Source organism: Sceloporus occidentalis, unplaced genomic scaffold, assembly GCF_023333645.1.
Source record: "Sceloporus occidentalis isolate IW3139 unplaced genomic scaffold, rSceOcc1.0.p SCAF_3, whole genome shotgun sequence".
NCBI lineage: Eukaryota > Metazoa > Chordata > Lepidosauria > Squamata > Phrynosomatidae > Sceloporus > Sceloporus occidentalis.
This window is the reverse complement of record NW_028316983.1, coordinates 218125705-218141971: the sequence shown is the minus strand read 5'-3', so window position 1 is coordinate 218141971 and position 16267 is coordinate 218125705. Positions and strand designations below refer to the sequence as shown.

At 41.6% G+C, this 16267-nt stretch overlaps 1 protein-coding gene across 1 annotated transcript in view; it reads left to right on the top strand.

Moving 5' to 3' along the window:
* Window positions 1-1642: 1642 nt before the first annotated feature.
* LOC149317497 (cadherin-17-like) overlaps window positions 1643-16267 on the top strand; it is a 39788-nt gene continuing 25163 nt past the window's right edge. Inside the window, exons 1-7 of the mRNA XM_089518380.1 lie at window positions 1643-1747; window positions 5117-5218; window positions 5449-5583; window positions 9061-9199; window positions 10946-11104; window positions 13444-13643; window positions 14890-15024. Of these exons, the coding sequence (XP_089374506.1) occupies window positions 1643-1747; window positions 5117-5218; window positions 5449-5583; window positions 9061-9199; window positions 10946-11104; window positions 13444-13643; window positions 14890-15024 (975 nt within the window). The remainder of the gene's footprint in view (window positions 1748-5116; window positions 5219-5448; window positions 5584-9060; window positions 9200-10945; window positions 11105-13443; window positions 13644-14889; window positions 15025-16267) is intronic.

Below are 16267 nucleotides of genomic sequence, written 5' to 3'. Positions count from 1 at the left end.
TGCCTTTTGTATGTGGAACAGAAGAGTTGTCATTTTGTCCTTTGCTTCAGGCAGCAGAATGTGTTGGCTGGTCCTGTCCAAAGCAGTCACATTTGACTTCAGAAGAGAAAAATTTCCTCAAATACTTTGCATTTCATGAATCTCAGATTTCATTCCTTCAAAAAGGAATAACCAGTCTTAATCAGAGAAGGAAGTATGCTGTTTATTTCCTAAACAAGCAGGAGAAAGAAAGCTACACAATGTTTATATTTTAATTTTTAATTCAGAGGCCTGTGTCCAATTTTGTTATTGTACTGGGGCAAGGTGCATTGTGTTAGAGGCTGTGCATTATTCAGAGTTACTGCAAGAGTGATTTCCAATGCAATTTTATTGTGAAAACATTTGTATCAAGAGTTGTACAAATGACTTTGCTCAATCTCTTGTGCAAAAATCTATTCCAATGCAGCCGAGCTAGTGAGGATTTTTACCTGCAACTCACCTTGGGTTCAGTACTGGAAGAAAATTGGATACTAAACACATATATAAATAATTAAATAGCATTAATAATTTGCTATTAATAGCATTTATAATTAAAAGAGACGTAGGCCACAACTTGACAGTAAGACCTATTTCCACACCTATAACATTACTACTGATGTAAGTAGGCATTAATACAGTTTTGTACCATGAAGAAAAAAATCCATTGAATAACAGAATGTAAGCTTTAGATAAAAATCAAAGAGTAGATTTCAAAAATGGTAGTCCAAAAGTGTATAAGTTATACCTTCCAACTGTCCCTGTTTGGCTGGGACAGCACCAATAAATCTTCTGTCATCCCACATTTTCAGCTATTTTTAAAAAATACCCCAGTTTCTCCTCCCACCTCTCTGTTTTGTTCTCAGCTTACTTCAATTGCTGCAAACTGAGTTCAAAGTGCAAAAATAGTTTGCACTCATTTAACCTAGGGAAGGGGAGGAAAGGAAGGGGTGGAATCTTGTCTTTCCTAGTACATTCAGACAAAAGCAAACTGCTGCAGGTACTGCAACCTTGTGCAGTTTTCCTCACTGATTACTTTTGCCATCTTAGCCATATACGTCATGGTTGGTTTTTATCTGTAAAATATTGGTGGGTATATGTTCTCAAGATATGAGAGTTTCATGGTTATGAAAATTATTTTCCTTTTACAGTCAGAGGTAAAAATACCTGCATGGGATTGTTAGATTTGACATGTTTCCTTATGTATACACTGGATAACTGAATGAACCACATTATTTTAAAGCAGTCCCTGAAAGAACTATAGTAGTGCAAATGACATTTAGCTTTGAAAATAGTGGCATTTTACTTCATAATAAACAATTTCTAAACTGCCATCAACAATAAAAAAATACAGCTGAAATTTGATACTGCAGTAAGACATCAGGAAGAAAGGTTCTGGGGAGACATGGGTAAAAAGATTAATGTGAGGGAACAAAATGGCAAATAGATAGAACATACAGTATTTCACACATGAGGCTTAATACATAAGAAATTTTCGCTGTCTGCTTACAACACTGGTCAAGAGATATTTATAGTGCAAATGGACATTATGGTTAATGCTGGGCTTTACATTTGGGTCACAAAACAATCCTGAACCATTGTTTCAGGCAGGGGTGTCACTAGGGGAATGCAGGGAATGTGGAGCACACCAGGTGACACCACTGAGTGGGATGTCGCATGGTGTGCTGGAGGGAAGAGGCTGCTTTCTGGGTCTCGTGGTTCTGCTGGCCAGGTGGGAAGGTTAATGTTCTCCCTGCCCTGCCTGGCCAGTAGCTCCGTCAGATCTGGGAAAGGCTGCAGGGTGGCCGGACCAGCCCACTGCCTCATATCGCTGTGGTAGGAATGGACTGCCTTCTGAATCTGGCCACTCTGCTGGCTGGGTGGTAAAGAGTTTCTCACCTTTCCCACCTAGCCATCAGCTCCACTAGACCCAGAAAAGGCTGTTGAAGGGAGAGGGATATTATAAAATGATCTGCACTGTGGGTGTCAAATATAGTAGGTAGGCCACTGGCTTCAGAGCCATTGCTTTAAGCCAGGGGTCAGCAACCTCTGGCCCGCGGAGGCGGCAGGACCGGCCCCAGCCCAGTCCTGCCGCCGCCGCCGCCGCCTCCTCCTCCTCCTCCTCCTCCTCCTCCTGGGCCGCGCGACCGTGCTGCCCTCCTCCTCCTCCACCGCACAGAGGAGGAAGAAGAGGGGCGCATGGCCTGGGGCAGAGGAGGCAAAGGGGGAAGCCCCGCGCCGCCCTCCCTGCCTCCCCGCGTGGCCCCACGCTGCCCACCTCCTTCTCCTCTGCCTCCTCCGCCCCGCCCCCAGGCCACGCGGCGCATGGAGAAGGGGGAGGAGAAGAAGGAAGAGGAGGAAGAGAAGGAAGAGGAGGAGGGGGGAGGAGAAGAAGGAGGAAGAGGAGAAGGAAGAGGAGGAGGGGGGAGGAGAAGAAGGAAGAGGAGGAAGAGGAGGAGGGGGAGGGGGAGGAAGAGGAGGAGGGGGAGCAGAAGAAGGAGGTGGTGAGTGGCCAGAGGCCTCAAGGTTTTTTAAATTTTTATTTTGTGTGCTTTAAGTGCTAACAAGTCTCCCTTGCTTTGACAATGATAGTGTGATGATGATGATGATGATGATGATGATGATGATGATGATGATGATATGAGTCAGCTTGAGAGGCATGCAGGCACTGTTTCAGAAGCCTAGAGAGTGTCACCTTCCAAAGTGTGTTTTGGGTGCTTTTAATGCTAACAAGTCTCCCTTGTTTTGACAGTGATAGTGTGTTGGTGGTGGTGATGATGATGATGATGATGATGATGATATGAGTCAGCTTGAGAAGCATGCAGGCACTGTTTCTTAAGCCGAGAGAGTGTGACTTTCCAAAATGGCTTTTCTGTGTGTTTTTGGTTCTTTAATGGTGATACTGATATCAGAAAGCCTCTGAGGCAAGGCCAATGTAAATTGCTGTGATTTTTACAAACTCATGTGCAGTGAAGAAAAACCAAAGTCCCTTGACCAAGTACACACTTCTGAGAAGTACACTTGGTGCAAGAACTGTGAAACCACCTTGACATGTTCAATATGCATGGCCATATGAACCCATGTTCAGTGTGAAACCCAAAGAGTTTAGTTATGCAATAAGCCTCTGAAATATGCAAGAGGCCACGTTAAGTAAAGCCATGTTCAGTGCCCAAATGTGCTGTTTGGAATGGGGGGGGGGGGGGTTGGCCAGAAAGAGAAGTACGTACATTTCTGCCATCTGTCTAGGAATAATGCCCAAATGTCCTCCATTTTGATCATGCCTAAGAAACATGCATTTATAGTAGCATTTTTAAAAAATCATCAAATTTTTTGGCATGTCCTCCATTTTAAAAAAATGTGTCCTACATTTGAAAATGTTGTCCTACATCATTTAATTATTTAATTATTTATTTTTTGCCCCCCCCCCCCCACCCGTTGTCTGGGGGACACCAACCTGGCCCCTGGCTCAAAAAGGTTGCCTACCCCTGCTTTAAGCATTTTGACTCAGAGTTTGAGCTACTTTTTTCAACAAAAAGTTACTGTTTTTGCCCTATAATCCTTCACTCAGTGTGGCTCTTCACATTGGGAGTAATGTTCCAAACCTTACTATTGTTTTTGCTATGGTGCAGTTAGATAGCAAACAAACTGTGGTGAACTAGGCCAAGATCCTGCTTTGTCAGTTATAACTACAACGATAGAGCTCCATCACCATAGCTATATTGGTCAATGCCACTCCCACCCATGCCAACATCTGCCTTTTCACTCAAGCAATCCTCCTAGTGAAGAGTTTCCAAGACAGCACAGATCGGGCACTAGGAAATTAGTTCAAAATGCAGCAGCTAGACTAGTCACCGGAGCATCGAGGTTTGACCATATAACACCATATTAAAATCTCTGCACTGGCTGCCAATCAGCTTCCAGGCGCAATACAAAGTGTTGTTATTACCTTTAAAGCCCTAAATGGCTTGGGCCTGAGTTACTTGAGGGAACGCCTCTCCCTACACAATCCACCCTGCACTCTCAGAATATTTTGGAATAAATCACTAGACTACATAACAACCAGGCTAGTGACCACTTTCCAGAGAGCATTTTCTGCTATGGCCCCCAAGTTGTGGAATGATTTGCCGGAAGAGATCCGTCTTATTACCACCCTAGATGCTTTCAAGAAAGCACTGAAGATGGATCTCTTCCGGCGAACCTGCTGTAAAATATCTCACTTCTGTTGTATGTTTTTTACGGAGAGTCAACCAACTGTTTTGTATTGATAGTAATGTATATTTTTTATGCTATGTATTTGATATGTTTTTATTGTTGAAATTTGCTGACTGCTGTAATCCCACCTCGATCCACAGGGAGAAGTGGGAAATAGACATAAATATTATTATTATTATTATTATTATTATTATTATTATTAGGAAATTGTGTCTTTAGTGCTCTGTTGAAGGACACATTGAGAAAAGGCAGTTGGAGAGATCCCTCAAAGTCCTGTTGGAATTGGTTCTCTCAATGCACACACACATACACCCTTGGAAGAACACTGCAGACAACATTTTCCAGCATCCCAATCTGCAACACCTTGGAAGGCTAAAGAGCCCTGGAGGCCCAGTGGTTAAATGCCTGTACTGCAGCCACTCACTCACAAACCACAAGGTTGTGAGTTCAATACCAGCCAGGGGCTCAGGGTCAACTCAGCCTTGCATGCTTTCAAGCTTGCTATAATGAGACCCCAGATTATTGGGGGCAATTAGCTTACTCATTGTAAATTGCCAAGGGAGTGCTTAAGTGCCCTGATTAAGCGGTACAGAAATGTACTTGCTATTGGGAATGAGGTTGGGGTGCTGCCTGGCTCAAAAAATAGATTTTGGGGTCACATTCATTCCTTAACGATAAACGTGAACCCCAAATTTATGGGATTGTAAATCTGTCTTTAAAAAACTGCTGACATGACATTTGTGCAATCAATATGCCAAATTAAAAAAAATGAAATTCAGAATTGGCATCTCTGGATGTTTTTGTTTTGTCATATTTCAGAATAAATTTTCATAACCTCTTGCATTAACCTCTTTCTCTCTCTCTCTCCCCTCTCTGTTTTCTCCTTAAGGTTGATTGCCAAGCTGTTGACAATGCACAGTTAGATGGACCTCTGGAGGACAAGAGTTTTTCTGTTCAAGAAGGTTCAATAGGAGGGATGTATTTATATCGGGTAATCTGACTCTTCAATTTCAAAAGAAACAAATATGAACAGTTATTGAAGGATATAAACATGGACTGCTTCTTGGCCTTTTGGTTTAGGTTGACAGTAGCTTTGAAAACAAACTGTTCCGTAGTACAAGTTATCAGATAAAATAAAGACTGCTAATGATGAGGGAGGGGATATGAAAGCCAAAAAAACCCACAAAGTTCTAATTTGTTTCTTTTTTCCCCCTGGATTAGTTTAAATTTGAACCTCCTGTTGTCAGCTTGAGACTGACTGGCGAGAAAGACGGCATCATAGAAATGAGACCGGATGGAGTTCTGTATCTTAATGGGCCTCTAGACTGGGAAACCAAAAAGGTCCACAGACTTCAGGTAAAAAAAAAGGACATAAGTATGCTAACGTATAAGGAAATAGGTATTTCGAGTTCCTCTTCAGTAAAGAGCAAATTTTATTAGTGTGAACTACAAATTCTGGAAGAGAGAAAGAAGGATCTTGCACAATTCACTACATGACTCAGTGAGCCCAGGAGGAGGAAGGAGAGATGTGTGGAAGTTAAGTCAAACCCCAGAGTATGGATGAAGCAGAAAAATAATAATTATAATTTTATTTATATTTTCTCGCCTCTCCCAGGTGAATCAAGGCGGAATTACAGTCCGTTAAAACCCATACATCAATAATAAAATACATATAAAATACATCAGTAAAAATAATACAATTAATCTTAAAACTAACTCATCATCAAGTGGAAATGCAGTAGATTCTCGTACAATAATAATAATAATAATAATTTTTATTTATATCCCGCCTTTCCAATTGCATGATCAAGGCGGCTTACAAGGCAAGAAACGATAAAATACAAGTAAAACATCACAATATAAAAAGTTTAAAAACATCATTACTAGGGGTAGGAATGGGAATCTATACAAATCACAATTCACTAGGGGCAAGAAAAAGACAATATATTGCACTAATCCGGGGTCGAAAAACAGAGGGCAAGGAGCAGAGAAAAAACACTATTACCTAAAGTGAAAAAGCCAACTGGAATAGATGCGTTTTTAATTGTTTCTTAAAAGAAACTAAAGATGCAGAGGAACGGAGCTCTACAGGGAGCTTATTCCACAATGAGGGGGCGGCGATAGTGAAAGCCCTCTGTGAGGTCCTCACCAGATGGGATTTAGGGACCTCTAACAAATTGGTCCCAGATGTTCTGAGTGTGCGGGGCGGATTGTATGGGGAGAGGCGGTCCTCCAAGTACCCTGGGCCCAAGCCATTTAGGGCTTTATAGGTCAAAACCAACACCTTGTATTGAGCTCGGAAGCGAATGGGTAGCCAGTGGAGATCTTTTAAAATAGGTGTTATGTGGTCTGTCCTGGAACTACCAGCGACCAGTCTGGCTGCCATATTCTGCACCAATTGAAGCTTCCGGGTTTGGTACAAGGGTTGCCCTATGTAGAGCGCATTGCAGAAATCCAATCGAGAGGTTACCAAAGCATGTACAACAGTTTCAAGGTCCCGACGGCCCAGGTAGGGGCGCAGCTGGCGTATCAGCCGAAGCTGATAACAAGCACTCCTGATCGTCGCGTCCACCTGAGATGTCAGATGAAGCGACGAATCAAGGAGTACTCCCAAGCTGCGCACCGAGTCCCTCAAGGGGAGCGTGACCCCATTCAGGACAGGCTGACAAATCTCACCACCCGGAACCGAGGGACCTATCACCAGTACTTCCGTTTTCCCTGGATTCACACTGAGTTTGTTCTCCCTCATCCAGCCCATTACCGACGCCAAGCAGGCATCTAGAGGAGAGATGCCATCCTTAGTTACTGCATCAGTCGGAGACACAGAGAAAATTATTTGGGTGTCATCAGCATACTGATAACACCGCGCCCCGTGTCTCCGGATGATCTCTCCCAGCGGTTTCATGTAGATGTTAAAAAGCATAGGGGATAAAATCGCTCCCTGAGGGACACCGGATGTAAGTGCCCTCTTATCGGAGCGACAATCCCCCAGCTCCACCATCTGGAATCTACCCGAGAGGTAGGACCGGAACCACTGCAAAGCAGTGCCCCTGATACCCAACTCCCCCAGGCGTTCCAGAAGGATACCATGGTCGATGGTATCGAAAGCCGCCGAGATGTCCAAGAGCACTAACAGGGACACGCTTCCCCTGTCCATGCTCAGACGGAGGTCATCAACTAAGGCGACCATGGCAGTCTCAACTCCATAGCCCGCCCGGAAGCCAGTTTGAAATGGGTCCAGAAAATCGGTGTCATCCAAGATCGATTGAAGCTGGAAGGCGACAATGGTCTGGAGGTGTTTCTTACACAAGGTCAGGTGGGTAAGCTCACCGGAAGAGATCCGTCTTAAGTGCCTTCTTAAACAGCTCCAAGGAGGTAATGAGATGGATCTCTTCTGGGAGACTGTTCCACAATTTTGTAGCAGCTGCTGTGAAGGCTCTCTGGGAAGTCGATGTGAGCCTGGATGATTGATGTTCTAACACATTCTTCTCAGTTATTCTAAGTGTGCAGGGCGGATTGTGTAGGAAGAGGCGTTTCCCGCAAGTAACTCAGGCCCAAGCCATGTAAGGCTTTAAAGGTAATAACCAACACCTTGTAGTGCGCCCAGAAGCTAATTGGCAGCCAGTGAAGAGATGTTAGGACAGGTGTTATATGGTCAAATCTGGATGAACTGGTGACCAGTCTGGCTGCCGCGTTTTGAACCAGTTGAAGCTTCTGAACTTGGTACAAGGGTAGCCCCATGTAGAGCATGTTACAGAAATCAAGACGAGAGATTACCAGTGCATGTACCACAGCTTCTAGGTCCTTTTACCCTCCCTAAGAGCCAGCAAGGAAAAGAAGGCACACAGGAATTGATTCTTATTACTTATCACTGTCTCTGTCACTTCCTGGAAGCACACAGATATTTGTGTAAAACATGACTGCACATTTCCATGTCTGATAATAAGGAAATTCTGCTGGATCAGAACAAGACCCACATTCTTCAGGATCTTTATTTATCTCCAAAATGGCTAACATGATGCTAATAGGAAGTTCAGAAATATAAGGAAAGGCAATACTCTTCTCCTACTCTGGTCATATGTTCCAGCAACTGGTGTTCAGTGGAATATTATCTTTGAACAACAAAAGCTTAATTTAGCTTTCACCACTAACACAGCTTGGGAAAATTATTGTTTGAGATGACAGATCCCAGAATCCCCAGCCAGCACTACTACTAATCAGCTCTATTAACAACCATTGATAGCCACTGGTAACATCAATTGCTGTTTTGTCTCTCACCTATGGCAACCCTAAGGCAACCCTCTCATGGGGTTTTCTTGGCAAGACTTGTTCAGAGGGGGTTGTTTTTCCCTATTTTTTTGAGGCCAAGAGAGTGTGACTTGCCCCAGATCATCCAGTGGGCTTCTACGGCTGAGTGGGGATATCTTTGAACCCTGATATTCAGAGTCACAGTCCAACACTCAAACCACTACACTAAGCTGACTCTAGTAAAATCAATACCAACTCTAAATAGCATTAGCCAAAGTGGCTACCCACTCTTTTCCACATCTTCAAAAGATCTATTCCTCCATATTCAGATTTTGGTAGGCCAGAACACCCAGTCTCTGCCCCTCCAACATCGTCATATGTCAACATTAGTTCACCACCCTTTCTTTGTTCATTGCCCCCACTAGCCAATAATGTGAAGCATAGCTTTTCAACATCACTTGTAAGGTGTTCTGCCAGCCAACCCAAATAACTAAAACCAACAAACATATGAAGCCAGTGTGAATGAGGCAATGGCTTTTGGATATGACTTACTTTTAATATCATTTTTTCCCCTATCATCATTAGGTGGAAGGTCTGAATGTAAATGGACAGAGAGTGAAGGGCCCATATTCTATCACTATATATGTTAAGGATATCAATGACAACCCACCTGAATTTGATAAGAAAAGATATCAGGGAGCAGTGAGACAAAAGTCTCGTGCAGGTATTTATTTCCATATTTATTTGAGCTTGAATACTTTCTAAATACTTAAGATTCCTAGAGCACTCTCTCAGTTGTTGTGGTTGCCAACCCAATAAGCCCTATTGCTTACTATATGCAACTGTTAAGGCTAATAAGATTTGGAAATACACTACATCTGGAAGACTACAGATTCCTTACCTATCCCTATCCTAGAGGCTTGATTAACAAACAGGGCATTAAAATTAATGTAGCAGCAGTTGTCTTGGTGTGTCCATGGTGTATTTTCAAGTGATCTGGCAGAATAAATATTAAAATGGCATTTTATTATTTATTATAAATAAATATTAAAAATGTTTGAAAATTTGACTGTTTCACTGATGTTTCTAGTGCAGTGGAATACTGAACCGCTTGCAAAATGGAAAAGGCCAGGATTTCTCAGTTTCAGATTAATGGTAGCTGGTGGCTTCCACATCAGTGGAGTAATGAATCCACGCTGGGTGTCAAACATTTTAATGATCTATCCAGTGGGCTGAAACCTATCCCTCTTGGGACAAACTTGGGGCTTTTGTACATGATTAAAATATTCTTCATTCTAATCAAATAGACTGAGATCTGGCCACAGGTAATTTGGAGGAATTTGGGCTTTTTTTGCAGGAGGTATGTGTGAAAGGATGCACATTACTGAATATATGGCTGGCCAACCAGCCATTCCACATGGATTTGCATGGCTGCACATTTTCAGCAGGAGGGCAAATAGATGTTAATTTGCATAGGAAATTGAAGACAATTAAGCGTCAGTGCAAAAATCTGCAACAATTCACATAATACTAATGTATAATCAGATAGATAGATAGATAGATAGATAGATAGATAGATAGAGCAGACAGATCTGTGATATCTATCTATCTATCTATCTATCTATCTATCTATCTATCTATCTATCTATCTATCCATCCATCTATCTAATATTATTCATAGAAGTCCTTTAAAGTTCAGATAAAAGTCTGGAGCAGATTTACTGCTGCTCTGATATGGAAACCACAACCACAGTGTATCTGAAGAGTAGCATGCATCTTAACTATGTCATATGTCCCAAACTAGATGTTATGTGGAAAATGTCTTCTCTTCTATTATCTCATTTTCTTTATAACAGTGAGAATTCTACAAAGATGCATGCCTCAATAATCAGATATGTAAATTAAACCAAGTTTATTGCCCTGTTATCAGTCACAAAGGTCTAAATGCAAGATATAGAGGTGAGGAAAATAAGAGTAATAGGAGTCTATCCCAGTTGTTTTCAGGTTGACACAGACTGACAACCATAAATAAATTTGGCTGAATTACCATGCTTCTTTTTCAATTCCAGTTTGGGCAGTATTGAAAAATAAAGTGGAAGGAATAGCCAAGAATGTGAGGTTGAAAGCTGAAAATGTAGATCCAACCAACATGAGATATGAGGGCAATGCAAAGCTGTTAAGGAATGGCCATGAGGCCTCAAAATCAATGGTTGCAGTGTCATTATTATTAGTCTGAATGTTTGAACGTTTGTAGCAAATCCTGCCATGATGGCCTCAATTAGCTGTTTCCAGTGAAAGTGCCAGGATCCCTTTTAATCGTCATCTAAAAGGTGGGTGTCATATTGTTCTGAAACAATAGGTTTAGACTTTTAAATCAGGAAATCTTAATTGTTGTCTTTTAATAGAGAGGAAGCACCTTCAGTTTCTGTTGTCTTAATATTTTTCAATTTTCTTTTTCAAATTCAAACAGGAAAACCCTTCATGTATGTCAAAGCTTCTGATCGTGATGATCCCAGTACCCCAAATGGGCAGCTGAGCTATAAGCTCCGTCAACATTTCCCCAACCCTTTGCCAGAGATGCTTTTTCAGATTGACAATGTCACAGGAGCAATTTCCACAACTGAAGCTGGTAGGCAGATCTACTCTTGATGGTTTCCAAGTTCAAAATAACGAAGCCACCTGTCTTGAAAATTGTGAACTGACCAAATCACCCGAGTCTGTGTTACTTCTAGTATCTTTTCACATTCAAAAAGCTCCAGTTTTGCACCATAAACAGCAGTGTTGCAAAACATGCTCTAAATCAGTGGTCCCCAAACTGTGCTCTTTAAGGGATTTCATTTCCCATAATCCCAGACTATTGACCAACATAGCTGAGGCTTCTGGGAGCTGAAGTCCAAAATCTCTTAAAGGGTACAGTTTGGGAACCACTGCTCTAAAATGTTGCCTAAATACTTAGTACATTTTAATTTAAAAGAAACATGAGGCCCATCCCCCTCACATGATCACTTCAGCATTTCAAAGGGAAGCAAATGAATGCCACAGCCCGTTTCTGTCCCAAAACAGATGTTTGAGGAGCAGTGGTGTCACTTGGTGCAGTCCGCACCCCTCACCCCCTAATGATGCCACTGGATGAAGCTGATTCTGTGGGAGCCTCCAGCAGCTTTTGAGCTTATTGATAATGGTATACTTCTGAAATACCTGTCTGAGATCTAATGCAAAGGACTGATGTCACAATGGTTCTAGCTTTTTTGGAAGATAGTGTTGGTAGATTCTTCACCTTGGCTCATGGCAGTTCATGGCATTATTCAGGTTTATATTCTGCAACTTCTATTGTTAATGTGTACATTAAACTACTGTGTTAGGCTATCTAGGCATCTGGAACGTGGCATCATCAACACCTAGATTACAACCCTAGGTGAATGTTCAGTTCCTGCGCATGGCTAGAACCATTTGAGAGAGAGAAAAAACATACTGTATATACTCATGTATAAGTCTAGAAATTTAGGTCAAAAAATTGACCCCAAAAACTTGAGTTGACTTATCCACAGGTCAGTGTAAATACTGTACTTTAACTCTTATTTAAAAGAAGGAACCATCTCCTGATGAAAAGCAAAAATATAATATGTGAAGCACTGACCTCCCTCTACTCTCTCATCCATCCAGTCTTAAGAACAAGCACATAGACTTATGTCAGCTGGAATTTTATAAATTCTTTGACATTATTTTGCTTTGCTTCATCCTTTAAATCCGTTGTTATATGCCCCTAAATTTTACCCTTGATTTATCCACAGGTCATAGCAAAATCCATAATTTTAGCTGCAAAACTTGCCCTTGACTTATACATGAGGTCGACTTATAGTCGAGTATATACGGTATTCACTGGGGTTTTTTTTGTTCATGTCTCCACATCCAGCCCTGGTGTTCTTCACATTTCAAAGGGTAAAAATCTGTTGCATTTGTTGAGCCATGATTTAGGACACAAGTAAGGCTTAGCTCTACTTTTCAGAACAATTCAGGGAGGCTCTAAAGATTCTGAATGTTACAGACAACAGTGGAATGTAAACAAACTGAGACTTAATTCTGACACATCACCATGGTTCCTGGTCAGCTAAAATCATGATCAAAAATAAGGGAGGAATAATCCCTAGTTGTACCAGATAGCCTGCAGGAATGTATTTATTATTTATTTAAGAAATTATATACTGTATTTTTTCATGGGATTTCATGTGTAAATAAAGCAATATAAACAATAAAACACATTCAGATTGAAAGAGTAAATAAACAAGCTAAAAAACAGATCCCTTTTCAGTACCTGCAAGAGTTTAAGACAATAGAAGCGAGCTCTAGAGGAGACAACTGAAAGTAGATAGGAATTTCTGGAAGGAGGTGAATGGGGAAGGTTTTTTCACTCCTTCTCTGTTAGCTATATTAACAAGGAAGCCACCATTGTGTTTATTTGGAAAAGTTACTTTTTTGGATTATGACTGATCTGGCTTGGCAATGGGATGTTGTCCAAAAATGTAGCATGGTTTATATAAACAAGTAGGAGGTTACTAGGAGATAGAAGAATCTGAATGGTAATGTTTAATTATTGTTAAGAGAAAGATACTAAGGAAAATATTTCTTGAACAATAAAACACACTTCTCGCTGCTAAACATAAAGCATCGGACGAAAGTGTGAGATGTGGAAAATTTAAACAGGAATAGGATGAGGAAGAACAAATAGTAGCTAAAGATTTAAATATAATAAACTTGTTTGAATAATATGTATAAAGGGGGAAGGGGAGAGGAGGGGGATGAAAAAGAATGTTATTATGTGATATTATGTGATATGATTGTTTGTTTATGTTTGTTGGTTTTAATAATAATTTTTTTAAAGTAGCATTTTCAGGCTCCTTATTTACACATGGCCTTTATCAAGAGAATGTTGCCTCTGTAAAAAGTTTGTTAATTCTGTTTGATTTTCAGGAGCCCTTAATTTAAATCCAGCAGTTGTAAGTAGCTTTCTCCTTGATGTGGAAGCACATGATATGGCAGGACAGTCAGTAAATGCCTTCAGTTGTACCACTTCTGTGGAAGTCACTGTGCTGGAAAACCTCTGGAAATCTCCACCACCAGTAAAGATCAGGGAGAACTCTACAGAGCCTCACCCCATCAGCATCACTCAGGTGAGATGGACAATTTTCTCTTCGTTCTGCAAGTTCACTTTACTGCAGCAACCCACTGATACCTTGAGAAATTTGGCTGGTTAGTTTGAGAAAACACTGAATGGATGAAGAACAGAAACCTAAACTGAATGTATGAACTAGATTGGCAGCATGAAATCAAGTAAATCTGGCAGGAAACTCAGAAGAAACAAGAGAAAGTGGTTTTGAAAGTAATTGACTTACAGAGTTTGCTGCCACACAATATGGTTATAGTCATCCATGTCAAAGGTGGGGAACCGTTGTTCCTCCAGATGTTGATGAACTGCTACTCCCATCATATTGCACCATTGTCCAGATGACTAAGGCTGATGAGAGTGGAAGTTCCTTCTCTTTTTCCTCCTCCTCATTTATTCCTTAATATACTGCCTTCTTCCTTAATATACTGCCACCTGGGACTCAAGGTGGTTTACAAACATCTCAAGCAGTGCTTGGAAAATTCGTTCCCAAAAGTAATTATTTGCAGTCACAGTTCTGAGGGCCCAAAAATAATTGGTGGAAAAATGTGATCTGTAGTCCATACCCACAAGGTTTTGAATTTCAAATTATGTTCTCACACACAGCTGGCTTATATAGGTTAGGTCTGTGTCTGGACTTGCCACTGCACCTCATGCATCTGAGGAAGTAAGCTCAAGTCTACAAAAGCTCATGCTACCAGCTTCTCTTTTTCAGTTAGCCTCAAATGAGCTACTAATTTTGCATACTGATTTTCTGGACCAACATGCCTATGTCTTTGAACTCTAGAGCCTGAAAAATATATTTTTTAGGATTAGATGTTTTGTTTCAGAAATCCCTCTAGCCAGCATGGTCACTGTCCAGGGTCTCAAACTTTCCTTCCCCCAAACAACACAAAGACTGTTTCTATGCTTGTATGCTCTTGCTTTTACATAAATTATTAGAGTGGGATATGTCTTTGGATTACTGTTGATACAGTGAACAAAAAGGTGTTGCAAAAATGTTATATATGGTAAAATGGCATTTTAAAAACACAAGTAAGCTGCTTTGTGAACCCAGTTGGGGTGAAAAGCAGATATCTTAAATAAAATATGTAATGGAAGTGCACTATAAATCTTCTTGTTTCATTAATTCATTTTTTCCTCAAGTCAAAAACTCAGAAGTAAGGGAGAAAGGCTGGTATTCTACCTCAATATCATCAAGGCAGAACTTTCAGTTTATAAACTTGTTAACTTACTCTTCTTTAAAATATCAGGTGCAATGGAATAATCCAGGTGCAAAATATGAAATCTCATCAAAGGAGAAGCCTCCTATGAAACTGCCATTTATGATTGACCAGAATGGAACCATCTATGTCACTGAACCTTTGGACAGAGAAGAAAAAGACAGTGTAAGTATGTGGACAAGAACTGGAAAAATATTTTAAAATCTGGCAAAACCCTTTCCAAAAATACTCTGCAACATTATTGTTGACACTATACTACACACAATACACAGCAGCTACTATAGAAATACTGTTGCTGTTGTTATGTGCCTTCACATTGTTTCTTATTTATGGTGACCCTATCATGGGGGTTTTGAGACAAGATTTGTTTAATAGGGGTTTGTCATTGCCTTCCTTTGAGACTGTGGCTTGCCCAAGGTCATCCAGTGGCATTCCAAGGCTGAGTGAGGATTTGAACCCAGGTCTCCCAGTGTCCTAGTCCAACACTTGATCAACTACACCATGCTGGCTGTCATTATAGTAATGTTACTAATTTTATACCTTCAATTCTAATTTTGAAATGGAAATTATGGAAGATTTTGCTCCATAATTAGTGGGCAGAAATCACTGAAGTCCCTTAGGAGACACACCTGGCTCCATCCCTGTTGATGTTGTGGTGTATTGTTTGCACTTTATTGCTTTGGGGGGGATTTTATAGTGAGTTGTTAGACTGTCTGCTTTTACTCTTGCTATTGCTTTTAACTTATATTGGCCCGTTACAGATGGGCACTTTAGTATGCACTCCGCGTGTGCTAGGGTTAGAAAGGGGTGGTGCTTCCGCACCCCCCCCCCAACCCTAGGACGCACGGAGCGCACACAAAATGGCGGTGGCCGTTCCACATGGCTGCTGCCATGAGGACGTCACGACCGCGCCGCCTTTATACGGGGCGGCGCGGAAGTGACGTCCTCGCTCCCCGCCAGGGCGCCTAGTGCGCCCTTAGCGCGGAGCAGGAAGGAGCTCCGTTTCAGAGCTCCCCTTTCTCCTCCTCCCCGCCGCCGCGGGGTGTCCTTGGGGCTTGAAGCCCCAAGGACACCCCTTTTCAGGCTGCGGGGAAGGGGCCTTTTGCCGCTTACCCGCAGCCTGAAAAGCGGCGGATTGGGGCCTCAGCGGCTGCCACTCGGGACGCTGAGGCCCCGATACCCCGGGGAAAGGGGCGGGTGCAGCCCGCCCCAAACGGGCGGTCTGTAACCTGCCTATGTTATTGCTTTTAGTTTATGGTCATTTTAGATATTGTTTGGTTCTTATTATATCTGGTTCTTGTTAGCCAAAATACAAACACTTAACATTTTTAAAAGTCCATTGGGCATCTTTGGAACAGAAATTTCTGGTAATACTGTCAATGTAATTAAACTAAAGCTGTACTCATAC